Source organism: Ciconia boyciana, chromosome 12 (assembly GCF_034638445.1).
Source record: "Ciconia boyciana chromosome 12, ASM3463844v1, whole genome shotgun sequence".
Taxonomy (NCBI): domain Eukaryota; kingdom Metazoa; phylum Chordata; class Aves; order Ciconiiformes; family Ciconiidae; genus Ciconia; species Ciconia boyciana.
In genome coordinates, this window is record NC_132945.1 from 23,574,694 (window position 1) to 23,600,197 (window position 25,504).

The 25,504-nt window shown below is 46.4% G+C and overlaps 1 protein-coding gene across 3 annotated transcripts in view; it reads left to right on the top strand.

The window, feature by feature from the left end:
* Positions 1-25,504, top strand: part of ZNF185 (zinc finger protein 185 with LIM domain) — a 54,470-nt gene that overhangs the window by 24,325 nt on the left and 4,641 nt on the right. Inside the window, exons 6-28 of one of the 3 annotated variants that reach the window (XM_072876971.1) lie at positions 197-271; positions 1,130-1,204; positions 1,868-1,948; positions 3,002-3,085; positions 4,276-4,314; positions 4,943-5,026; positions 6,676-6,750; positions 7,400-7,480; positions 7,919-7,981; positions 9,415-9,498; positions 11,162-11,206; positions 11,613-11,699; positions 12,563-12,643; positions 13,156-13,254; positions 15,119-15,208; positions 15,881-15,994; positions 18,351-18,431; positions 18,644-18,745; positions 19,214-19,372; positions 20,707-20,820; positions 21,090-21,185; positions 22,345-22,446; positions 23,941-24,009. In XM_072876971.1, coding sequence (XP_072733072.1) covers positions 197-271; positions 1,130-1,204; positions 1,868-1,948; positions 3,002-3,085; positions 4,276-4,314; positions 4,943-5,026; positions 6,676-6,750; positions 7,400-7,480; positions 7,919-7,981; positions 9,415-9,498; positions 11,162-11,206; positions 11,613-11,699; positions 12,563-12,643; positions 13,156-13,254; positions 15,119-15,208; positions 15,881-15,994; positions 18,351-18,431; positions 18,644-18,745; positions 19,214-19,372; positions 20,707-20,820; positions 21,090-21,185; positions 22,345-22,446; positions 23,941-24,009 — 1,980 coding nt within the window. The remainder of the gene's footprint in view (positions 1-196; positions 272-1,129; positions 1,205-1,867; positions 1,949-3,001; positions 3,086-4,275; positions 4,315-4,942; positions 5,027-6,675; positions 6,751-7,399; positions 7,481-7,918; positions 7,982-9,414; positions 9,499-11,161; positions 11,207-11,612; positions 11,700-12,562; positions 12,644-13,155; positions 13,255-15,118; positions 15,209-15,880; positions 15,995-18,350; positions 18,432-18,643; positions 18,746-19,213; positions 19,373-20,706; positions 20,821-21,089; positions 21,186-22,344; positions 22,447-23,940; positions 24,010-25,504) is intronic. The other 2 variants (XM_072876973.1, XM_072876972.1) reach the window with 2 other exon arrangements.

Sequence of the window (25,504 nt, forward strand, 5' to 3'; positions counted from 1 at the left end):
GTAGGAAGATGGGACTTGTCTCAGGAGGACTCTCCCAAGGAAGCACCTTCTAATTCTCGGTGTCCTGAGCCAGCACCTTCCTCCCGACAGGACACGACACACAGACACTGTTAGGCCAAAGAGTGGCTGCAAGTCTCTTAATTTTAGTTCCAAACTCTGTCCTGCAAAAAATTTAACATGTCTCTTTTCTCCTCAGAGGGGTGTTCACAAAAACCATCGATAAGACCTCTTCTGTGCCAGATTCTTCATCTTCTAATGCAGCACAAAAAAGGTATGTGTATGTCTTCCTCTTCATGAAAATGAGCTTTTAAATATTGTATATATTTCTAGTCATCCTTTTACTTTAGCCAGTGCTTGTGGGCTTCCACTGAGCTCAAGTAAATCCCTACTAAGTGCTGGAAGATGTGGCTGTTCATTTAACAGCTCTGCTCAGCAGACATGGGAAAAAGACAAGGCATCAAACCCCATATTTTCCTCACCAGGGCATGGGACGGCAGTTGGCTGTGAAAGTACTCACAGGTTTAGGTTTAATTTGGCAAATAGTTTTGATTGGGGACAAATCACAAGGAATCATTACAAAGCTGTAACACTTCATTTTGATGTTTTTAATGCGGGTTTTGTGGGTTGTGTTTGTTTGGGTTTTTTTTTTTGAAACCTGTCTTGTGAGACGCCCTTACATTTAATTCTAGTAAGTAAGATCTAAGCATGGCTCTGATCTAAGCAGATGCTTTGTTGCACCTCAGGTGAAACCTTTTGAAAAGCCATTTTTCCCCCTATTTTGATTCATCTGTGGAGCAGGATGATGCCACAAAGTGTCTTCTGCCTTCTCACTGGGTGATCCTGGGACGGAGTAGCACCGTCCCACAGAGGGGTATGCCCATGCCGGCTCTGATGACTCACAGTGGCCCTGGGGAAGCAAAGTAGACCTCAAATCCTAGTCCAAGGCTGTGAAAAGAAGGCAAATGCTGTCCTTCAATTAAATAGCATTCCCTGAATTCAGAGAGTGGATCTTTGGGATCACCCTGTTTTCCCCCATCATGTGGAGCTTGAGCTCACCTGGGGAAGAGGGTGGCAAAGGGTGAGAGCTCAGGAGGGTCATGTTAACAGGTATGATTTGTGCCATCTGCAGCACTGCCGTGAAGGGACACAGCCTGTGCCGTTCTTCCTCTGGCTACAGGATGACCACTGAGGATTACAAGAAACTGTGAGTGTGCAAAGGGGAGCAGCACCTTCTGTCTGTGCACAGGCTCAGCAGCACCTGAGCCTCAGTGATGAAGCCACCTGCACATGGATGCCTGGCCAGGCATGGCTTCATCAGCTGAGCACTGCAGAGCTTTCACTAGAAACTGAACTAGCTCCTGGTGCTACTTCCAGGCCTGTGTGGGCCATAAGAAATTCCTTGAACTGGTAATGGCCTTTGTATGGAGTGAATTTTATCAGTTGGTAGTAATTAAGGCAGAAACTGGAGGATGCAGCCTGGGGACTTGGTTTGCAGCATTGCTGGCCTTTCTGAAACCAGGAGAAAGGAGGGGGCTTGTAGCAGAACAACACTGCTGACACTTCCTACACAGCTTTTCACATCAAAGACTATGGCTCTAATCTGAAATGCAGCTGAGCATTTATCATGAACCAGCCTCTAGTCTTAACCCCTACACTAAGAAAACAAAATCCTTTGGGGACATGCATACCCCAATGTGCATGAAAAATACAAGTGTCTTCCACACTTGGGTGCAACGCTTCTAGGGTCTGAACCCATTTCCACACGCCCTGCCTTTGGATTTACCTTAGGTTTTGCTTGTGCTGCCTCTGCAACAGTCTACAGAGGCAGTTCCCTTACCCTGGCTGTCCCCTTCCCTTTCTATTTCAGAGCTCCATATAATGTCAAGCAAAAATCAGTGGACTTGGATGAGGAGGATGTGCCTTTTACTCCAGATGAACATAAAAAGAGGTATGCCCTCCAGGTAACCACCTTTTTCTTGCAGGGGCAGTGACAAGTGGACTTAACTTCAGCTTAACTGTTCATTACTGGGAGGGTCAGTTCGATGATGATTACAGCTGAGCCATTAGGGCTGATTGCAATAAAATAATAATAAGCAGATATTTCTACACAGAGCGCATCTATGCCCACAGGCGACTGCACTCCCAACAAAATATAATTAAAAGCCTGACATGATTCAACCTGACAGCATACCCCAATTAATTTGGCAGCTGGAAATGGCTTGTGGAATCCATCAGCTGCGTAGTGTCTATGTGAAAAGATAGAGATGCACAAATAGCCTGGCAGTAAAGGGAGGAGCCCACCTCCCACAGCCCACGTGTGTGCCTCTGACTCTGGACCACTTGAGGACTTGCATCTAAGTCCAGATCCAGACGGGTTTCTCCTTCTCATACCAGCAGTAGAATGTGTTTCGTCTGTGTGGTAGATCTGCAGCTGATGCAGCCAGCATTCTTGTTGCTTTCAGTCGAGTTTCTGAAGATACTTTTCCTCAGATACAAGACTTTTACAAATGAAAACTTGGTAGTTTGCCCACTGGGGATGAACCAATAAAAGTCCTTTCAGAGATCTGCATCACCAAGATGTACCCTTGGTACATCTGGTGGTACTGATGTCTGTATAGACACGTGCAGTCCATGCAGCATGTCAGCCACAAAGCCTGTATCCCATTTTTTTTGTCCTGCAGTATGCAATATTGCAATAGTCCAGGTCTTGAAAAGAGGAACTTCCTCTGCTCTTCCGGATGAGGAATTTTGGGGGTTTTTTTTTGCCTGGCGCTTTACATCCATGTGTAAGTGCTGTGGCCCAGCATGAATGATACTAAAGAAAGAGATAAGACATTGTTACTACTCTTAGCTCTGGCTGGATTTCTGCTCCCCAGAGCATGGGAGCTCTGTCATGGTTAGCACAAGCCTCCGCTGGGTTGTTCACCTATTGCCTCTTCAAGGCTACGCCCAGCAGCCACTAACAGCATGAGCAGAATGTGACCCCTTCCCTCCCTTCCAGGACAGAGGCGGCCAACAGTGTCCTGAGACGCACTGCCAGCAGAGAACGTGCTTACGTCCTCTCAGCAGCCAAGAAAAGCAACGGGTGAGTCTTCAGCATGCAAGTGTGGGGCAGGAGACAGGGAAGAGGCTGTTGAAGGCGGTCTCACAGGGCTGGTGGCCTGACCCAAGACTCTGAAGGCAATGAGTACCTTTCCAATGGGTGGAGAAGACGTAGCTGCTGTCTCTCTAGAAATGCCAAGGATACCTGCAGGTTTCTGCAGAACTGGAGAAATTCTCCAGGAGTCTTGGGAAGTCTTCCTTACTGAGAAGGATGAAATTTCAGGAAGAGAAAAACCATGATAGTCCCTAATTCCCTGAGGTCCACAACCAAGGCTTCAATTTTCAGACTCAGTTCTTAATACTGCTCTCTCCAGTTTTGTTGCATGTAAGGGGAAAATCAGAACAAATATAAACTGCATCTAATATGGATCAGCTTTTTGAGACAGAGTTTGTCTTTACATTGTGTTTGAACAATAGCTAGATTTACAAGATCCTGATCTTAGTTGCAACTTCAAAATAGTTCTGTGGGGAAAAAGAATCTAACAGTAATGTGTGGATGTGTAACAGGAATGTGAAGGATGTGTGGGAGCTAGTGGTGTTCAAGGCTCTGTTGTCCATCTCTTTCCTGGGAGGGGAAAAAAAAGCAGCTTTCCAAGGTCTCTGATCTCTCAGGAGCCTTGATAGTGACTTTTTTGCAGCTCACTTTCACTGTAAATCCTTTTCCTCTTAACATAACTCAGGGTGACACAATGAGGCACCAGGAGGTTGCTAGTGCGGGAGGAAGCAGGGGAGGAGATGCGCCAGCAGCACTCAACTGTGCCCAGAATTAGAGAAATGCTTGGACAGGATTTGTAAGGACGTTAAGGGTGTTTGCACTGGCTGCTAGTTCCTCTGGTACACTGAGAATCGTGTGGCATGGAGGGAGGCAGGCTTGTATGCAGGAAGAAAGCTATCAGGAAGGTAAAAAAATTAAAAAGACCCTTTGGGGAAGCTTCTTTACGTCACATGTTATAACTAGCTGCTCTTCCTATTTTTGTTTCCTCTGCTCTGTAATTTGTACAGGTTTAACACACCCAGTCACTGTCAGCTCTGCCCAAATGGTGTTACATGACTCCTTAATGCCTTGCACCATATGGGTCAATTATGGGTCAGGGACTTTGTGGGAGCTGCCCCTGCCTAAGATGTGTCTTTACCTCCAGACTTCTAACTGTCGCCTTTATGCTTCCTTTACAGCAGCCCAACACAAGAATTTCCACCCTTGTTCGCCAAGAGGTAAGGTCACTGACCCTCTGGAAGTATTGCTGGGGTTGTGCGTCTGCGTACTGTACCAGGGCTGCTCTTAAATGCTGGGATAGGAGATCCCCACGTGTTTCAAAGCAGAGGATGGACACTTCCCTTAACAAGGATGCTCTGGGTTGAATCATGCTGGCTTTTGAGAGCCCACAGTGTTGTAAACATCGAGAATACAGTACTGATAATGCTTTGGGTTATGGGCAACCTGAAACAAGGAGAGACTTGTTCGCTGCCTTTCTTCTTCCAGGGAAGGGTGGCTCCAACCAGCAAGGTGAATTTCTTCAGGCACTTAACTCCTAAAGCAGTCGGTATGAGAGGGAAATTATGCGTGGGGTGCTCTCTGGAATTTAAGTATTCAGCTGATGCTATTTGTAAAGCGACTGTGACTGCAAAATGCCACTGATTTGGGCTGAAGATCTCGCCAGTTGAGATGCTCACCAGTAGCAGAGCACAGGGAGCATGAGGAGCAGGAAAAATCTGCCTCTAAGGGAAACAGAGGGAAAACACAGCTTAAGGGAAAACAAGAATAAACTGCCTGAATTAGCTAGCAGTGGGGAGTAGGAAACAGTGTGTCTCTCTTTTTGTCTCTCTTTTTGCCTTTTGAAAGAATTGAGATAGAAGAAGAGGAAGGACAACAGAGGAGGAGTCCAACTGTGTCTGGTTCACGCAGGCTTACACCAGATGACAACAGGTATTTACCTCATCCTGGAGTAGTGTGTTGACTGTCTTTGATTTTAGGGCACACTGGTTTGCCATCTTTGCAGATAACTGCATTTATCTGCAAGGTAGCAGCTATCTGAACACAACTAGAGATGAGGGTTTTTCAAAAGAGACTTCTCAGAAGATCCCGATTGCCCCTTTCTTGCAAAAAGGGAAAGATCCAAAATGAAAAATTAGGTCAGCTAACTTGGTGAAACAAATGGGCAGGCATGGGAACAGGGCCAGAGTGTCATACAGTACCCAAGTGACAGCCCTGGAGGGTGACAAACTGCATTTAACTACAGGCCAACTCTAATGTGAGTTGTATGGTGTAAACCTGCCACTGAGCCCCTCTCCTGATCGCGCTCCACAGCCCGATCAGTCCTGTCTTCACAAGGTGCTCATATGCCACAGGAATGAGCCTGGTGGCACTTCTGGAAAGACAACTCGCAGGAGGAGTCAGAGCAGGTTTAGATGAGCTCAACTACCCGTCAGATAGTAATGATTTTCTTTTACTAGCAAACTTGGCTGTGTGAACTGACCCCATCACCTAGACATGACATACTCAGTATCTCATTATTTCCAGTCCCCTGAGCCAGCTCTCTGCTTTTATTAGACTTTAGATTTAATTATTCTACCATGATAGCAACAGATAGGTGTGACCAGAGAGGTTTGAGAGGTTCATTATCTTTAAATTGATCTTTGCTTTGATGGGAAATGTTAGCCTGGTTTCAAGCCCCCAGCCCCTTTCACAGGCTACTGTGAAGCCCAAGTTATAGGCAGAGCCGTACGGAGCCGTGGCAGACAGGCCGGAGCGTTCTTGCCGTGGTGTGTGAGAGATGGGGACAGGCTGTGTCTGGTGTGAAAGGGCAGCAGTGACACCCTCCCCTAGTCCACGCTGGTCAGGAACAGCTGGCACGTGGTGTGGGGCTGAGTGAGACCAGTATGCAGAAATGTTTGGCTGAAATGGAATAGTTTGCCCTGGGAGGGAGAATCCTTCTCTGTTTTCAAGCAGATTCATTTAATTTGGGATTCAGCTCTCTATTCCTGCTCTGAGGGGTGGCTTGATGCCAGGCAGCAGCATTATTAGCTTCTCTGCCACTCTGGTCCTTAGTGGGCCCAGCAGGGAGTCCAATAAATGAGGTCTTTCAGCCCGAAATGCTTTATTTTCAGGATGAAGGAGCTGCCTCATGAATTTTGGTAGCAATTTCGTGCCATTGTGGTGCAGGTTTGAGGCAAGGCTGGGAAGCAGTTACCCTCCCTTCCTCACATATTACACACATGCACATAGTGAAATCCATTTTGTGAATGCACTGAGCTTCAATCTATACACTTGGGGAAGTTGGATTTTAGTGCAAACTCAAACATTGGGGATAGAAATGGCTTCAGCTGTGTTAAATAGGAAAAGCCAGTTTCTAAAGACCAAGTATTTCGGCAGAAAGGCAAATACTAGTCACATCAGTGCAACAGCGCATAGGGACAACTGCGTGCGTGAGTCCTTGCACAGCAGGGTTTGGCCTCACTGCTCAGGAAGCAGACACAAGAGCTGTGGGCCAAAAAGCAGGCTGTGTGTCCCCTACAGGAGAAGGCACCTAAAAAATCTTGTCTTTAATGCTTTGTTACTTTTTTTTTTTTTGTCAGTACTAACGGGCTAAGAAGAACCACCTCTGGGCCTTCCTGGAATGAGCCAAAGACAACAGCAGTGTCTCCATCCAGGTAAGTTGTATAGCACAGCTGGGATGTCCTGGACATCTTTTGCGGCTGTATCAGCCCATGTGTAGCTGTAGGTCAGAGACTCTGGGAGGTGAAATGAAGCAAACTTGTCAGCTTTGTGCATGGGAGACTTTTCTTAGATGCAGGCAGCTGTTTTAAAAAGGTCTTATGTCTGAAATCCATGTTATGTCCTGCAAGGATCTGACAACACCCTGACAGAAGTGCTCAAAACCTGAAAGGAAAAAACCCAAACATGCCGAACTCTTTCTCGCTAAATACGTGTAGGGGAATAATTTTCAGCTGCTTTCAACTTTGTTTGATTGAATTTATGACTATAGTATAAAAAAATGTTGAAACTGTTTTCCACAGCACTGCAAACAGCGCTTTGGTTACTGATCTTGTTCTGTTATTTTTATTCTTTGTGTATCATTGGCAGAAGGTAGATATTCCTGGCAATATCAGTGGTTTTAATTTAAAAACTGCTTCTGATAAGACAACTTTGTAAGTGAATGTATTGAAAGCAGTGATGTTTGTTTTCCATTTCATTTATTCACAGAAAGCAACACTTCAATGCAGGAACATTTTGGCCAGCCGCAGTGGGGAGCTGGTTTGTTCAGGAATTACAGCTTTTTTTCTTTGCCTTCTCTTGCAGCCCTGAAACAGGCAGTAAGAGCCAAACAACCACATCCTTGAGTGAAACCTCAGAGAGAATCTCCACTTCTGCTGAAATCAGGTACGTCTGTTGGCCCTGCATCATCCTAAAGCTCCACTAAGGATAGCAAGGGCCATGCTGCACTGGAGAGTTTGGCTCTGCTTGGTGGTATTTTCCCAGATACGCATGATTGTTCTGGGCACAGTGCAGTCATGGAACAATAAATACTACAGCATAGGGAATCTAAGAAAGCAGCACTTTACAAAAGCATTAGCAATCTGGGAGGAAATATACCCAGATGGAAGCTGTGGGCCTCCCACAGCTTGAACATTACTCAGTTCTTTCTGATGAGAATATGAGCCCAAAAACTGCAGACCTTTCTATCTCCTAAAGTGATCAGGCTTTCTTTGTAATGCAATCCCTGTACTGTACGTACAAGCACCTTGCTATACAGTTTCTGTGCCTCACATTGTGTCCCCTCATCTCCCTACCTAATCGTTCTTGCTGTTTTGCTTGCAGAAATGGTGAAAACAGACAGGCTCCTAATGGGAAATCCTCCTCTGTGTCACAGCATGGGGATGGGTAAGAAATTGAGAAAGGCTGATCTGTGCTGCTGAACATAAGGCGTAACCCTGCTTTTTGCTCAGAAATAGTGTATACCTGCTAGTGGTCTCAAACAGATGGGATCTCTCCAGTTATGGTCCTGGGCTGCACTCCAAGAGCATCATCTGCTGGCTAGGCTGCAACTCGTCAGTTTTCTCTACTCTTCCTTCACCTCCCTCAATGATTCTCCTCTCTGGCTCAGTCCCTAAAGAGTCTACTTCGTGCATTGTTTTTTTTACCACTCTAATTGCCCTCCCCCTGCTGTTCCCTGGGGAGTTTCTTCCACCTACAAGGGATGTGTTGAACCTCAGTTGCTGGTGGCTCCTGCTAACATTGGTTCTGGTCCTCTGCACCCTGTAGGAAGTCTGAAGGGGTGGCTGAACAATGGGAAAGTGTAAAAAGCTGTGTTGCATGGAGGAAAACCTAAGAAAGAAGGAACTGGTTTGGAACCTAAAGGCATGGGTACAGGTGCTGGATGCATTAAGGGGCAGAGCTCTGACACTGTGTTAGCTGCACAGGTGAGACAGGGAACTTGCAGTTGAGGGCAGCGAAGCTTCTGGCCCTCCTGAGAGAGATCACTCCCTCCTTGTACGCTTATGTCCAGTAGTCTTTATCCTCTGGACTGTACACTGGAGCATTTCAGATTTTTAAAATATACCCCATATTAGCAGGGCTCTTTTTGTTCTCAGTGTTACCACTCTGAATTTTTGGCTGTGTCTAGACTGAAGTAGGCAGAGTTGTACATGTGGCCTCACCTTTCACTCTGTTGTGCTGAATGTTCCCAAACCAATATCTCAGGCTGAAGCAAAGTCTAGAGTGCTTGAGAAAAGGTAGAGACTGGACTATTGTCATGGTCATTCAACTGAGGCCCATAAATATATCCTTATGTCATTGCAGGGACAGCCTGACTACAACGCATTCATTGTGCTTGGGGTCATTTGGGTCACATAGCTGCTCCTAATTGTGAGTCAGTCTCCCAGAGAAATTAGAGGATGCCTCATTACTTAAGCCACCTAAAACTGGAGAGAGAGTAATTGGCAGGAAAGGAAGGAGACAGATGCACAGCTTGACAGGTCTGGGGGAGTGAAAGATGGGTGTAGGGTCCGGCTGGTGGACCTGTAGGAAGGCCTTTCTGGCCCACGAGCAGAGAGAGAAGAACTGTTGTAGGGTATTTACGCTCACCTGAGCAACGGGGTTAGCAGTGCCTCGCTGCAGGGAGCAAGACATCTCTCTTAAGGAACCCACGAACTGCAGTCAGGCCCACTGTACTCGGAAGGTTGGCCTTTCCGATCCTGATACAATGAGTTAGCCCCATTTTGTGCTCCTCCTAACTAAATGTTAGTAGACTGTTCTAGGATGATACAATATAAATGCTGTCAGGTCATATCTCACTGGCATTTTCCTTTTTCTAGTGACAAACCTCTGAAGGAAAAGTCTGAGCCAATGCCATGGGATGAACTGGCCCCCAGAGCAACCGTGGTTTCCACAAATGGAAGGTAGAGTTAGTGTGAAATTCCTTTATTTCTAGGGCATTGTGCAAATCATAAACTGCTGCTCTTGAGCTGTCTGGAAACTCTGAATGGATATTTACTGATGGAAAAACACGGTTCAATCTGTGCTTTGCAGAACTGCAGCAGTTTCTCTAAAATTTAATTTAAGAAGGGGAAAAAAAGAAAACCCTACCATCTTCAATAAAACTGATATTTTGTTCCAGTTTTTTTCTATAGTTTTTATGATAAAAAAAAAAATAATCACTTTTGTGGATCACTTCTGCATTTTCTGGGTTTATTCCCAAATGTAAACCAATTCTGGAATGTAACTACTTTTTTTTTTTTTTTTTTTTCTTTCTTCAGTAGAGAGAGATTCACACTCAGTGTCTCTCTAGGCCTCCAACCTCCACCTTCCTATTTACTTTTGCAACAAGAGACCCCCTAAAAGAACCAAAAAACCAAAACCCAAACACAAAAGGAAACTGCACATCCTGTAAACTGTCTGGCAAACCAAAAGGTTCAGTGACGAGGCAAAGTTGTGTCCTGACTGTAAGGTACTGTGGAAAATAGTTAAAGATCCCATAGTCACAGGCAGTACAGTGTAGCTGAGCGTAGCTGAGCGGGTTGTTGCCTCCAAATGCCCAAATGAAATCCACCATCACCGCTCTGCTGCCCTTTGTGTGATGAGAATCACCTGCCCCCAGCCTGCCAGGATCTGTCCTTAGCAGGATCCTGCCCCTCTTGTGGGCACCAGCGTTTCTGGCATGCAACCAGGCTGATAGCCAGTGGATCTCCTTAGCCTGGGCTCCACGCTGTGCTGCTCTTCACCACTGTCAGTGGACCTTGCTGGAGGCACACCTCCCTCTCTAGAAAACACTGGTTTAATTTGATCCAGAAACATCTGTGAGTCTGGGGGTACGTCTCAGCGATCCACTGAAGTCGACTAAAGCAACCCAGTTCCTGCCTGTTCTACGGCAGTGTGTGGCAGTCTCTGAGGCAGCCCGTTTTGCAGCTTTTCTAGGGAGTCTGCACCCTCACTGGCAAAAAATTAGAAATTCACAAATCAAGAAAGGTTGCAAACTGCAAAGAGCAGTGCCTGTGCTTCTGTCCTGCCCGAGAAAGTGGAAGTGAGGGAGGAAAGGCATTGCTCCTGTGGTATGCAGAAGAGAAGTTCAGTGAGAGCTGTTCACCCATGTGCTGTTCACTGCCCACAGACTGGAAAAAAGAAAACAGAAGCGTACGATTTTGGATCAGACACCTGAAGTCCCCCATTTTGTCAGCTCCTCTGAGACAAGCCAGAGGATGTCAGGGCTGTTCCTTCCCTTCTGTGCGTGCAGATGGAGGTGCCTGTGTTGCAGCTGTGGGCTGTAGGACATCCCACTGTTTTTGGAAGAGTCCTGGCTTGAATTTCCAGATGACTCCATACCACTGGCATCTGTCATATGTTGATGATGTTCAGAGTTACAAAATGCTCCTTTGTACTTCATATGCACTGAATTTCCCCAAAGTTTCTTGCCATTTTGCCTGTAGAAATATACTGAGGAACATCTCTGGGAAGTTTTAGGGATTTCCTCCTCTCTCTTTTATTAAATGCATATGAAAAAAATAGTAGAACATTACCCAAACCAAACCAAAGATGCTTTCTAAAGTTGGTGTCTCTCCTTTTCAGTTATCCTGAACACACAGAAGCCAGCAATGGATTTTACCCACCAAAGTAAGTGTAAACCTATTAACAGTGTAAAATTCACTTTTTCTTCATTATTTTAGAGTGAGAGAAGTCTGTTCCTGACCTAGTACTGCCCTAACAAATGTGTTCTGGGAGCAGCACTTGCACGCACTTGCAAAGCAGGGGTGGACCTGATCCACCAGCTCAAAATGGACTGAGATCTTTCAGCTTCTTTCCTTGCACTAGCATGAGTTCGTTGGATTTGTGTCTCTGCCCTTCAGGTCTGCTGCAGGAAACTTACCAAGCTAAGCAGGAAGGAGGAAAAGAGGTTATGTTTGAGACAGGAAAATCTCATGTTTGATATTTTTGCTTCTTGCTCTGTTCTCCAACTTGCTAAGTTTCCTTCTGTGACCCACGAAACTCCCTCTCTTACCAGCTCCAACTCTGGTTGCAGGGACAGACCTGCAGATGCTATAGACAAGCTGCACCGTCAGTACGAGACCTCTCACCACCTGGATGATGCAAAGTCTGAACCTGCAAGGTCAGGGCCTGGTGCTGGTACTCACAGTGCTGCTCGCAGAGGGCAGGTGTAGGGGGGAGAATAAGTTACTTGTTCAGAGTAGAGTTGGAAACAGAATCCAAATTGGGCAAGAAAGCAAAGGGAGCCAGAAAATCCTAGGTGGTTAAACAGTGGGAACAGCATTCTTTCTGATGTTACACATCAACTTCTTTCTAGAGAAGCAGCCTAGGAGCAGTTACAGCAGCTTTATCATTGCTTTTAGCATTGGTCTCAAAAGTGCCTCCATTCCATGTGCTTTTTAGAGCTTGCTTGCTCCCCTGACAATGTCAAGGCTCAGAGTCAGGAAAGAATTGCTGCTGTTGACACCAAACACACTAATCTCCCTGAAGCTGCTTTCTTCGCTTACTTTAGTCCATTATTTTGGGACTTGACTCCATGTATTGGCTTACCAAAGGACTTGAGGTGAGAAAATGATGTCTTCAGACCTCCCAGCTGAGGTCAGGAGGATCACGAGGTTCCCAGTAGCATGGTTTAAAATCCAAGACCTAGAGCTGCTGCTAGTAATGTAGGAACATCTTCCCCAAAGTTGTTGATATTGTGCTTTGTCCCAGGTGCATAATTCTATGACAGGCCAGAAAAGTCATGTATCCAGCCAAGACGTGTGTGAATTGAGGCCAAGTAACTGCATTAGTTCCACTAACAGCCTCTATTCTTCTTGATTAGAGAGAGTGAAAATGTTTTTTTCTGAAGGAAAATCAGTTCTCTGAGAAAATTACTTTCTGTTTTCTGGTCTCATATAAAGTGCAGTGTTGTTATTTCATACAAGTCCCCCTTGAAGCCTTTGGCAAGCTATCAAGCTGTAGATTCCTTCCTTTTTTTGACAGGTCTAGCTTGCAGTCTGATGTCCCTTCTCCTACTGAGAGAGCCCCTGTACACCTACAGGACACAGAATATTCCTTTAAAGGGTAAGAGTAGGGTAAATTTAGTGGGCGTATGAGTAATACTGAGGATTAAGGGAAATCTGAATGGGTGGGCACAGAAAGAGGCTTCTTTTCACGGCTTTTGTCCCAGGGATGAAGGCAACTGTGCTGAGGTTTAAAGCACAGCTTGAAAAATAAACCAAGAGGTTTGTGTGGTATCCCTCCTCCGTCATCTTTGATATGAGCCAAGCAGCCCATCTTTTTTTCTCCTCTTGGTGCTTGTGTGCTTGGTGGGGTTCAGTCACTACCTTCTCATTCACTGATAACCCAGTGAAATGCTACAGTGATGCTGGAGTGGCAGCAAGGGAGCTGAAAGGCAGCTGAAATACATTGAAATGCAACTGTAGTCTAAATATAGTCCCTAGAGAAAAATCCTGGTGTGGGACAGTGAATGGTAGATTGACACAAGCCTTGCCTGGTGAGTAGATAGTATTCACTAGCGCAATGCTTCATGTGCCAGTTGTTAAAGATGTAATGGGCCTTTCTTTGATTATCAGATCTGTCCTGGGCTATGAGGAGAGAAGCAGCACCCAAGAGAGCAGATACACAAGTCCCGAGGTCCCAGCATACAGCAAGCCTTACTGGAATGAAGCAACGTAAGGACCTGGGGTGCTAACCCCATCTTTGCTAATACGTTATTTCTCGTTGAAAGCCTTGGAAACACTGATTGCTCAGGAAATATTGAGCACAGGAACAACAGCATAATAAGGGCCATTTGTCTAAGCAGCTCTGAACTGCTCCTCTCTCCAGCATTCACTGAAGTAGTAAATTTCCTACTGTGTTCACTGAAGACTAATCACACAGCAAATGCATTTAACATTTCCCAGTCTCTTCCCAGCAGCCCCTGGCCTTGCTGCATGCAGCACAGTTCAGCCCTGATCTCCCTTTGGTTCCACCTGTCCTGTGGTTATGAGTCTGGACAGAGATGTCTGCTGCATCCTGTACCAGTCCTGGGGTGGGATATGAGTGCGCATCACCCACTTCTGCTCCCTTGCCTTATGCAGGGAGAAGCCCAGGGCACGGAGCCAGATATGAGCTGGGGCAGTAGGACAACTGGGGCGCACTCCTGGGAGTCCATTTGCACGGACTGGTGCAGCTTTTGAGTACTTTGGATTTTGCACCCTAGTGCAGAGATGGCAAAGGTCTCTAAAAAGTTACAGGAAATACAGCCAAAGAACTATCATCATCATCATCATCACTTCTACAGCACTGTATGCCCTAAAACCTTAGTGGGGGCAGCCACAGTGCTTCCCCGCAGGGATTCCTATCCCACTAGATAAGCAAACAGAAACCCAATGAGCTAAAAAGTGTTTTGCCAAAAGACTTGTGGTAAGGGAGGAGTCGCTTGACTCCCTCATCAGGAGTCTGCTGAGGAAAGAGAGGTTTTGCTCTGCAGTAGTTGTTCAGACTTCCTCTATTGCCACAAGTGAGGAAAAAAAGATCCTTCTAGAAATGCTGAATACTTTATTCCACTCCTTTTAGATGTCTCCACTGAATGCCTATTTCAGATGCCAGCTGTACATGGATGGCTGAATGGCATCCTGAATTAGCAGCAGGACTAGGAACAGGCCATGTTTCTCCTCAGTCCAACATTGTTTGGACATCCATGTCTTTACCATCCTTCCTTGCTGGCAAGACTTGGGTCAGGTTTCCTTGGCTAATACTCCTTGTCTGGAACAGTTTTGTCAAGCAGAAAGCTCCCGATGGCCCTTCCCGTTCCAGGGGAAAAGGTAGAGCTAAACGGAGCTGTTGAGTCTCATAAAGCACAGCTCCAACACAGCCATTTCCCTAGCGATTCCCTCAGAGTCCAGCTCTGTACTTAGCATGCTGGAAGGACTCCTTCTCCAGTAGGTCCAACTCTTCTCTGAGAGACAGCAGCATCGTTATTCCAAAGGTCCTGTGCAAAGTCAACATGCATCCTGAGAAAAGGGAGTTTGAGCTAGAAAGGCAAGGGGAGATGAAGGTGTGTTGAGTGTTATCGCTAGATACACTGAATGAGTGAGTCCAGCTACAGAAAAACCTTCAGAATACTGGACAGGGGGAACATTTCAAATTCAGCCTCAGGTATTATCAGACACTGTACCAGATGCGATGCCTGTCCTGGCATACACATCCTGATGTATGATACAGCCACAATAAATAATCCAATACCCTGCAGGTCTACTTTCATGCTAGAAAGCAGCATATTTGTCTAGAGAAAACATAGTTTGGTCTGGTATTTTAAAGAGCTAATTTCAGCATGTGAAAAAGTTGCTGCTTGACCCATCCATTGAATTCCAAGCAGTTAAGCAGTGCTTTCTGCCGTGCTGAAGTCAGTGCTTCATTGTGCTGGTTACAGCTTAGCCCTTGAATATCCTCCACCAAAGCCTGGTGACTTACTTTCTTCTCAGTGTGCACTGAACTGAACTTTCAGGTGTTTGTTCCTGGCAGCCACGAGTGGGGTTTCTTTTCCTTTGCAAGGTCTTCCCAAGAGGGTAGCATCACTAGAGAAAGGGGGCACGAGAGCACGCGGGCCTCAGATGACCATAAACCAGAGCTGATCCAAGAAGGGTAAGTGGTCAGCAGGACTCACCCACAGTATCTATTCACTTCATAATTCTTCATGTCTTATTCTGTTCCCACTGTAACTGAGACCACAGAACAGCTGCTCTGCTTTGCACCCAGGAGTGAGGACTTCATAATGGCACGTTACAGCAGGCAATCCCACCTGTACCGATGGGAAAAGCCAGCTGGATGAGATGGACTCACACAACGTGTGAAGTCTAAGAGACGGTTTCTGCGCTGACAGCACGTGACATAAGTCCTTCGGCATCAGCATGGTTCCCTTGGTACTACAGTGGCAGGCAGTAGCTTCTGCTGCCCAGAGATCTCAGCAAATACTATCCAAGCATTTATGAATGCTGCAAAATCATGCATGAGTGTGTCCTGAGGTGTTAGAAGCATCTGTCAGTCTGAGGAATTCTGACAGGAGTGCGTTCTCCTGCGCCTAACGTTTTCCTTCTGGGACAATCTCGGATGAAAGGCCTTTAGCTACAATCCTGCAAGCTAGAATGGGATTTGTATGCATGATTCCCATCAGATCTGGTACCAGGGCAGTTTGGAATAGCTCTGGCCAAACAGTGTCTCCTGCTCCCTGCCTCATGGCTCCTGTCAAGGGAATGGATGTCTACCTACCCCAGCATGTTTTTTCTCCACTGCCTTAAGCACGGATCTTTATTTTAGGTTTTTGGACTCAAAGAACCATACTGAGAAGGGACAAGAACCTCCTGGCCGTGATGTCCACCCAGAGTCTCCCAGGTCGATGGAACGTACTGAACATGAACCCAGCATGACTAGGTAAGGAATTAGATAATTACCCCCCCTGCCTTTTCCTGTAGGATGAGGGTTAATTCCTTGCGTGTCTTCCCCCACATACCTATGCTGATAAAATCTTCTCCCAGGCTCCCCTTTTGTGCCTTATTCTACTGAGTAAACCTTTTACCATGGTTTTATATGAAAGCCTGGGAGAAAACATCCTCATTAGCTGGAGGCATCAAACAGTGTCCAGCTGGACTGCCAGGAGTTGCTGCCTAGACTTTAAATTTGGAAGCAGAGACTGCCTCTAGAGACATGTGCCAATAAGCAACATAATCTGGCATGAGGTAACACCTCCGTGGTAACGCTGGGTTTCATTTCTGAACTTATCCAGTCAGCGTCAGGTCTCGGGCTGTACTCTGGTCACCCTGGCACTGGACCATTTTCCTTCCCACTGACCTGGGTCTCCACTGGGTTTGTGGTGGCTGCCTTCAGCCTGCCTCATGCAAAACAGTGCAGGGCTAAATGTCCAAATGGAAGGAGTTTGTGGACTGACTTCTTTGCTTTTGTCCATATTTTCCCCCTAAATTTGAGGAGTTGAAGCTCTTGGTGAAATTAGGCTTCCTCACACATGTAATTCAGTGAACAACCCATCTTCAAGTCAACCTGTAAACCAGACTGCTCTTCTCCCCCAGGTCCATGCCATGCTCCAAGGACAGCACTAGTGGGAGCGTGGACATTAACAAGGGGATATCACCCTGTGTGCAGAGTGAAGAAGTCACTTCAAGAAAGAAAGAGAAAAAATGGGCTTGCTTTTTCTGATGAGTGAACATGGGGAATTTACTGCAGGTGGTTCTGGAGAAGGGACTGAGGATGCTGTGTTTGGGGTTAGGAGTCACCAAGCTGGGCTTTCTTTGTGAATGTATGGAGATACATAGCGAGTGGTGGGACAGCAGTGCGTGGCTAGTGAGGACTGTGGAGGAGGGAGCTCAGGAAGGGGCGCTGGGAATAGCAGCAGGGAGAGAGCAATGGTGTCAGTGTCCTGTCCTCCTGGGTTCTTCTGACAAACGGAGCTATCCTGGATGTACCACAAATACTCCAAATTGTAGTTCATCATGCAGGGAGGCAGAAGGAGCTGCTCTCAGTCCCCAGGGACGTGAATGGAAGTTAGACTGCTGAAGAAAGAAGTTACAGAGAGAAAACTTCCCCTTTCTCTCCAGTACCCCCAGCAAAGTGACCAAGATGGATAAAACTCCATTTGTTGCGCACTCCATGCCTCCCCCAGTCCACAGACTTCCTTTGGATAAGCCCTCAAGCTTACCATTTTACCGAGAGAAGTGCAGAGTCCTGATCTGAGAGTCTTAGTGCTTCCAGGTGCAGTGACTTTGGACCAGACTTACCAAGGCAGCAGTCAGGAGTGCCTCTGCAGCATCACTCCACTGAAGGACTTGGGAGTTATCTCCTGCTCTTTTCAGTAAATTGATTTTGAGTCTGAGCTCCTGGACAAACACGTCGTCTTTAGGCACTTAGAACATCCCAACCTGAATGGGAATCTACAGTGAACATTAGTGTTTTGCTAGAAGTAAGAATTTAACGTGTCTACCTTTGTCGCAGAGGAATCAAAAATAAATTGATCTTGCTTTCACTTGGGTGACTGTACCAATCGTTTTGTGGCTTTACCCCCTTAGCGAACTTGCAGGGATCAAATTAATGCTGGTGAAGGGAAGCCTTCAGCTAGTAGCAAGTAAAGTGTAAGGGCTGCCTCCTCTTTCATCAACCTTAATGTTTCAGGATCTTTGAAAGCATTTTGAGAATTCATTTCTTAGAGTCTAATTAAATGCAGTTTTGATGCAGGAATCCAAGCCAGTTTCAGATTTTCTACAGGGTATCAGTATTCCCAGAGGGGTTGGTATGCACAAACATACAAAACCAGATAGAAAAAGCAAACAAACTTTTCTGTAGATGAATGTAGACAGCTGTAAATCCAGGGTAGCTCTGCAGTGGGTTTATCTAGTGGATACACTTCTGAGATGGTACCAAAACGAGGCCAGCTCATGCTCTTAGCGGTCTGAAATGTAACATAGAGGCACTGGATAACCCATAATGGTCATAACTAAATGATCAGAGTTAAAATGTCAAGTTTGGAAAGAGTAAACAGGTAACTGATGCTCATCAGGAGCTTTATTTTTCTTTCCTTTCAGCCTTATTTTTTTAAGAGATCTGTATCTTCCCTCTGTTTTTTTTTTTCACATCTCTTTGGATTATCTGGCATATTCCCATGCAGGGATATTGTACTTTTCTTGAGGTAGGAGATTCACCAGGGGTTGCATCTACATCCTACAGTAATTCTATGCGCAGTGGCACTTCTGCAGACTATAATGGTCTTCTGTCTTGGCAGGTCCAGCTCTCTACCTACAGAAAGCAGCATCACTGCTCTAGAGACCCAATGTGCAAATGAATCTGACCCATGCCGGGAAAGGTACGGAGCCAGGGGACCAGGCATGCTTACTGCTACCTCGCACATCTTGTGTGCTCCCTGTTGCCCTGTTCAAAGGCATTACAGGTGCTCATTTCTTGGGTAGTGAATTCAGAAACCAACATAATCGTGATGTTACTGCATTTACTCACCACAGTGGACAGGTTTAGACACAAGTGCTAAAGCTGCTAACAGGCTTTTTCCTCCCTGACCAGGATCACTCCAGCTTATGAGGAACAAACCTGCCCCACCACAGGCAGTCACCATGAGAGCCCAGGAGACTGGAGGCACAACGAGCCTAGCCCAGTGGCAGCCAGGTACAGTGGGACTATCCTCTTGTTTCTCCCCATCAGTAGCTCTCAAATCCTCATCCTTTGCCATTCCTGCTTCTTGATACAAACCTGGCTGAAGTCCTGGACCTACGTAAATTTGCCCAGTGTACGCTAATGAAATGACACTGACAAAAGGAATATTAGGTTTAGGATTCCACCCACATATGGTTGTTCATATGTCATTTCAGTTAACAAATTAACTTAGGCGACTGCTGAATCTTGCAGCATTTCATTGTGCTGGGAATTCAGCTCACATAGGTGAGGGGAAGTAGTATAGACCTCTGCCATTCCCCCTGCCCTTAAGTACCTCTTAACAGCATGGTGTCCCAGGTTTTCCTTATTGCCAGTAGAAAGAGGCGTGATCCAGCCTCAGCAAATTCTGAACACTTGTGTGAGCTGGTGATAGCAAATACAGTCACTGGCTTAATGGTCAAATGGGCTCTAATTCTTTAGCAGGTCTAACTTCAGCTCAAAAGAGAGTGCTCTCAGTGCATATGAGACCCAGCATCCCATGCCACTCTACATGGACCGCCAGCCTTTTAACACCAGCGTGTCAGCACCCAGTCACAGGATACCATCCTATGTAGACAGCCAAGTATTCAGCACCAGAAGGTAAGGGTTTGGGGATGGGATGCAGAGATGGGGAAAGCTGCTGGCACAGAAATATTTGCCAGAAACTCTGGTCCAGGTTGTACAATCACTGCATCAAGAAGCAAGAACAGGATTTTGTTCCCAGGGGGATCAACAATATTGCCAGGTCTCACAACACATGGAACGAGATCATTTTTGGACCTGAAGGGCTGAAGAAGGGATTCAGGAAATCTGAGTTGATAATTGCTCCGTAACACTGGAGAGTTCTTGGCAGGTTGTACTCAGACCACCTACATGGTGCCTGGAAACCTGACAGATGTGTAGAGACCACATCTACGTCTCTGTAACTGCAGAGATGATGGTTCAGGAGCAGTCTGGTTTTTATTTCTCATGACCCTCAATGACATAAGAGACAAGTTGTCCACTTATAACTACTATTTTTATATATATGTCTACATTCATGTGATCTGAATGTAGCCTTCACCTCTTTTAGCATTTTTCTGCAAGTTGGTGTCACAAAGCTCTCATTTGCTTTTGCAGTCGTTTGCAGACTAGGACTAGAAAAAATGGGACAGACCTTTATTGTACTTCATAGCCTGTACTTCACCACCCCCCCCGGCACTGTGTGATGCTGACATGTCTCTCTGCAGCGCAAGAAACTCGCACTTCGTTCCTGCCCTTGGGTTTCTATCATAGACCAAATGCGTGTCTTGCCCAGAGCAGGGTTTTTCCCATCTTACGATGAACTTAGCCTGTCCCTCTTTCTCTCTTTAATGCAGCATTGATCTGCAGTGTTTTTCAGCATTGTTTAACATTAAGTTATACAGTTGCCTGCAGCTTTAATCAGGATCAAAGTGCTGATATACAATATAAACATAATCTGTGCCCCAGGGCACTTGCAAGAAAAGAATGACCGTAAGCTATAAGCTCATTTTCTCTACTGAAAGAGCCTGAGCTCTGCCCACAGGTTAAAGCCATTCCAATAATGAGTTCTGTCTTGGAAAAGTGAAGATGTGCAGGTCTGACACCCAGATGGGCCAGCAGGTCAGCAGTTCACACGTGCAGATGGTGCAGTGGTGGTTTTGGTGAGCGCCGGGAAAGGAAACAATATCGAAGATATATCCATTTATGAACTGCTTTGGCTTTATGCTCAAGCGTTAGATTTTGGGTCTGCTTTCCTAACCTCAGAGCTTTGTATATATGCTGCAGCTGCAGAACCAGCACAGGTGAAATGGGCAGAGCAAAGGGAGAATGCATCATGATAGTGACTGCTGAGACAAAATATTAGTTAGCCAACGTGGGGACTCCAGTGACTCCTGGTATGATGTAATCAGGGCTTTGTGCTTCCTTGCCAGACCTACCCCAGATTACGAAGGGAGAGTTTATGATGGGAGAAGCAGCCCCAGGAACGGCAGATATGACAGCGCTAGTGCCAGGGGGCACTGTGAATTTAACCCCACAGCCGGACGGTAAGAAGTCAAAGGGTGGGATCCAGACTTGTTAACCCAAAGAACACCCCACTGCTACGTTTATTCAGGATCTGGAGTGTCCTGACCCACTTCTTACCCTTCTCCTGGATCTAAGCATGTGCAGTGAGGTGCTGTTTGTGTGGATGGCTGTGGCGTGTGGGTGATTTTGATGCTAAGCAGGGAGACATTTAGCCAAGGTTCTCACCACTTGTGAGAATCCCTCACGTGCTCAAGTTCAGTGCTTGAGATTGTATCACTTCCTTTCATAGCCACGACTCCCTTCCCAGAGATACCACCATGTCCATTTCCCAGAGAAGCCACAGGGTGCCGTTCTACATGGACAGCTTAAACTATAACAGCACCAGGTAAATGGGTAGTCTTGGTGTGTGAGGGAAACCTCCATGAAACTGCTGTGGAAGAGAAGCTAGGAAGCAAAGCCAACAGCTGAGAGAGAGATGAATCGTTTCCAGGGAGTGGATGTGTGATCTAGAGGCACAGAGCTACACTTAAACCATTCCTAGCAAAAGCTACCCCGCACAGGGTCTGTGATGCATCCGTCTCTGGAGATTTTTCACCATGTGGGGTGCCAGAACAGAGTGACAGGAGAATGAAGGGCTGGTTGCTGGCTACCATCCCTTGACCAGAAATCAGCCTTTGCAGAGGCTACAGAAAAAAAGAGAGCTAAAAGCAAAGAGAGATGTCGAGAGAGAGGATCGCTGTCTCCAGAATGTCAATGATTAAATGACTGAACTGGTCCCTGAACAAGGCTGTTGGAAGGGGTAGGAGGGTATCCAACATGGAATACCATTACCCTGGGCTTTCTGCAGTCTTTCATGGCAGTGTCAGTCCATTCACATGCGGTCCAACATTGTATGGAGGCACCAGCACAGGTCTGAGTGTTGGATCTGTAAAGGGGAGTACGTTGTGGGTGTGAGCAGGAGGCACGAGATCCTTGGGTAGCCTAGGACTGGCTCCAGGCAAGATCAGCTTCATCCCTGCAAGGCAGACTTAACAGGTCTCATTGCTGAGTAGATAGGCAGAGCTGTTTTCCAAAGACATTTTAGTAGCTGTAGTTTTGCCACCTTCTCCCTTCTGCAGCTTTTGAAATTATTAAGTTGAGGATAGTTATGCTGGGATAGTATTTTGGACTTTGGCCAATATGTCCCCATCTCCTCCTCTCCTGCAATATGTTGTGTGCCGTTTCCCATGCTGCTCCCGTGCAGGCTATATGATTCACTTACGGCCTGTATTTATTTGAAGCTCTTATTTGATCTTTTCTCCTGGGGCTCTATAAATGATACTTTTCCAAATCACTTCTCCAGGGAAGTAGTATTGTTATGTGGCAGATGGAAGAAGAGAAAGGAGCCTTTTTGGTCTGTAGTAAAGATGAATTAATCTGTATGGCTTAAGGGCCTTAATATTACACCCTCCTAACAGTAGTAGTAGGTCTTTTCTTAGCTGCCGGCTTGGATCATGTCATGGCTCATGTTTCCGGTGCCCATAGACTTTCTTCTCTCTTGCCAGGCTTCTCTCCAGTTCGAGTGAGAGGATCTGCAGTCCGATTGCCACCATACCGCACAACAGCCCAGTGGCCTCTGGGTACCAGCCTGATTCCAGCACTGCCGGGTAAAGAGCAACGGGTGGTCATGATCCTCCCGCTGCAATACAGGTTTTGCATGCAGCCATCCTGTTTGGTGAAGACAAGCCAGGCTTTGCTGCTTGGCATCTGGGCCACGGGACATTTCTCAGCCACTTCTGGCTAAGAGCACAGACGTTACCATCATGGCCAGAGCTACCCAAAAGGGAGAGATGGGCTGGGTACTTTCCTCCAGGTGCCCTTTTTGAGAGACCAGGATGTAGCTCACGGTATGAGTTGTGTCTTTTCTCTTTAGCGTGGCAAAATTATGACTCCTCCATACCACATTGTAGCTGGAGGGACACGATGGAGCTCTTCGTGCCATACGCACTCATCCCAGGTTTAGGGCTTCTGGAAGACTCTTTGCTTTGTCAATTATGAGCAAGTGAGCAGTCTACATACAGCAAGTGTATCAGGTTTCGGTGGAGCTGGCACAGGACCCTCATCTGTCATGTATTACAGAAGATAGCGTCCTGTCACGGTGCAGCTGTCAGCTCAGAGCTGTATTCTGGGATTTGTGGTTTCCAGAGGCTCCACCTCAGAGGTGAAAACTGCTGCACAGTTTTACACAGTTTAGAGAGGGGTTTCAAAGTGGAGAGGTCAGCATAGGCTTTGATGGGCAGTATTTGAGTCCTCCTGGCCTTGCTACAGCCTGCTTATCACAACACCTGTCTAAGTAGGAGACTCTCATCTGAAACACTTGACATGGGAAGTGTCTATGCTAAGTTAAAAAAAAAAAAGCTTTTCTTTTTTTTCCTTAGCTGTGACATGGCTTAGTTTGCTCATATAAGAAGAGAGGATTAATCATAGCTTGTAGGCAGCAACAAAAATGCACCATGGAGAAAGAGCCTGATTAGTTCATTTCATGGCTCTGGGAAGAGAGCCGGTGGGCACAGTGTCTCCCCTCGATCGGCAACAGAGCTGTAGACAGACAGACAGATGGGGGCATGTCATTTTGAAATCAGAATTTTAAAGAGGGAGGACTATGCAAGAAAGGTCAGCTCTGTAAGCAAAAACATCCCCAAAACAAACCAGTAGCAATTTATAATGGTTGAAAACGCTGGAGATATTCCAGTGACAAAACAGCCACTGTAAGTAGTGCTGTGCCAGTAGGGTTTTAATGTTAACGGGCAGAACCGCAAGCTCTCTAAATACTTATTGTGTGCATAATCCTGACATGATTTGAAAAAGACTTATCCTTGCAAAACAGGGGATAACTGGATGAGAGAGTTGTATTATCCATCCTATTCATTTTAATTAACTTGATTTGTTTTGGTGGGTTAATTAGAGGGGTATATTAGGTGTTATTTAGCAACAGTGCTTGATATTCAGTATTTATTCAAGAACAACAGCATCTCACTCTGTGCCTTTTCATGCATGCGTTACGTGTCCAAGTGCACACATGTGGTCCCTTGCACTGTCTCTCATTAGCTCCAGTCTTTTCTAATGCAAATGCTTCTCATTCTGTTTCCATCCCTTCCTAGAAAAGGGGTCCTCTTTGTGAAGGAGTACGTGAACAGCAGCGAGTTATCAGCCTCCCCACGCTATGGCAGGTATGAGGAGTGTCCGGAGACAGTCATGTGTCTACATACGTGTGCAAAGCAACAGCGTATGGCTTTGCCAGCTAACACACACCACGCAAGCTCCCGAGCTGGAACAGTTAGCACTGCGTCAGCATGCCATTGTGCCGGAGCTAATTAGCCCTGGAGGGATTATTACATTGGGTGGGCAGAGAGTTTTGCTAAGACAGCAGTGCTGCTTTGGGGACCCAGACGGGTATCTCTGCAATCCACTGCGCTGTCTAGACCCGTTGTGGTGACAGGAGGATCTCGTCCCACAGTCCCTGGTGGAGGGGTAAACTCCCCCTCTCAGTGGGTTGGCCTCTAAGGTGGGTGACGGGATGAAACACTACACTGCAGTTTTTTAGGCTGCATATTTGGCACTGTCAGGCTTCACTGTGCATTTGCACACATAAACAAATGATCGGAATTGGTGAGAAAAACGTGGAGGTTGAGGGTTCTCACTCAAAAAAGTTATTTATGAGTTAGAAAAAGTTAAAAGATGCCATTTTCAAGCTTAAATCTTCAGTCTTTTGTAGTCTGCTCAAAGGTAACTAAGTAAAGCTACTCCAGATTGACACCAACGTGACTGAGAGCAGAATTTGGCCCTAGGTACATTGTGCTTACATTGATGTGGCAGCCAGCTAAGTTTGATCCCTCCCTGCTGGCATTTATCCTCCCTCAGCGCTGTGCTGGCATTACTGTGGTAGCTGATTACAGACTCCATAAATCTCTAGCCTTTCCTATGGGTCGGCAAAGCAGATGTCAGCAACCAAAGATAAGCGTATTGCTGCAGCATCTAAAAATCACAGGCAAACAGAAAGCAGAGGGGGAACACTCAGCTAAGTGAGACTAAGGATGTGTTCCCTGCCTTTTCCTGCATAATAGTTCAGGATCTGGGAGTTTAGTAAGCAGTAAAAATAGCTGCTATTTATAGGGTCCATATGTAAAACATGAGGACCCCAGTGAGGCCAGGGAAGTTTTACTGATGAGTGTATTGGAGGCAGGATTTCACAGGTTGCCTGTCCAGCAGCCAGCGCAGGATTTTGCCAGTCTCATCTAGCAGCCAGTGGAAAATATGTTGGTCCCCATAGTCTGGGTCACAGCCTGTGCATGTCCCCACTCCAGACCAGCTGGATGGCATGCTGTGGGCCCATGGGCAGCAGAGCCAAGGCAGCCGTGGCTCTCACTGACAGGGGAGCCTTTGCTCCCCCTCCTCCTCTCCTGCTCCCCTCTTTTTATCCCTGCTCCCAGCCCACCCAGTCTTGCCTTTTCTGCCATTTTCATGAGACAACCTGGCTCACAGAGGGGTCTGATGGCTGGCAAGGAGTAAGGGGGTGGGAGCACGTGGTCGGGAACATACTGGAGGAGGGGGAGAGCAAGAGTGAGCAGCATGTTTCCCTTTGCTTTGGCAAGGTTGTTAGGTCTTCTCAGCCCCCTCCTGAGCTGCATTTGACTAACCCTCGCGTAGGACTAACAGCACCAGCTT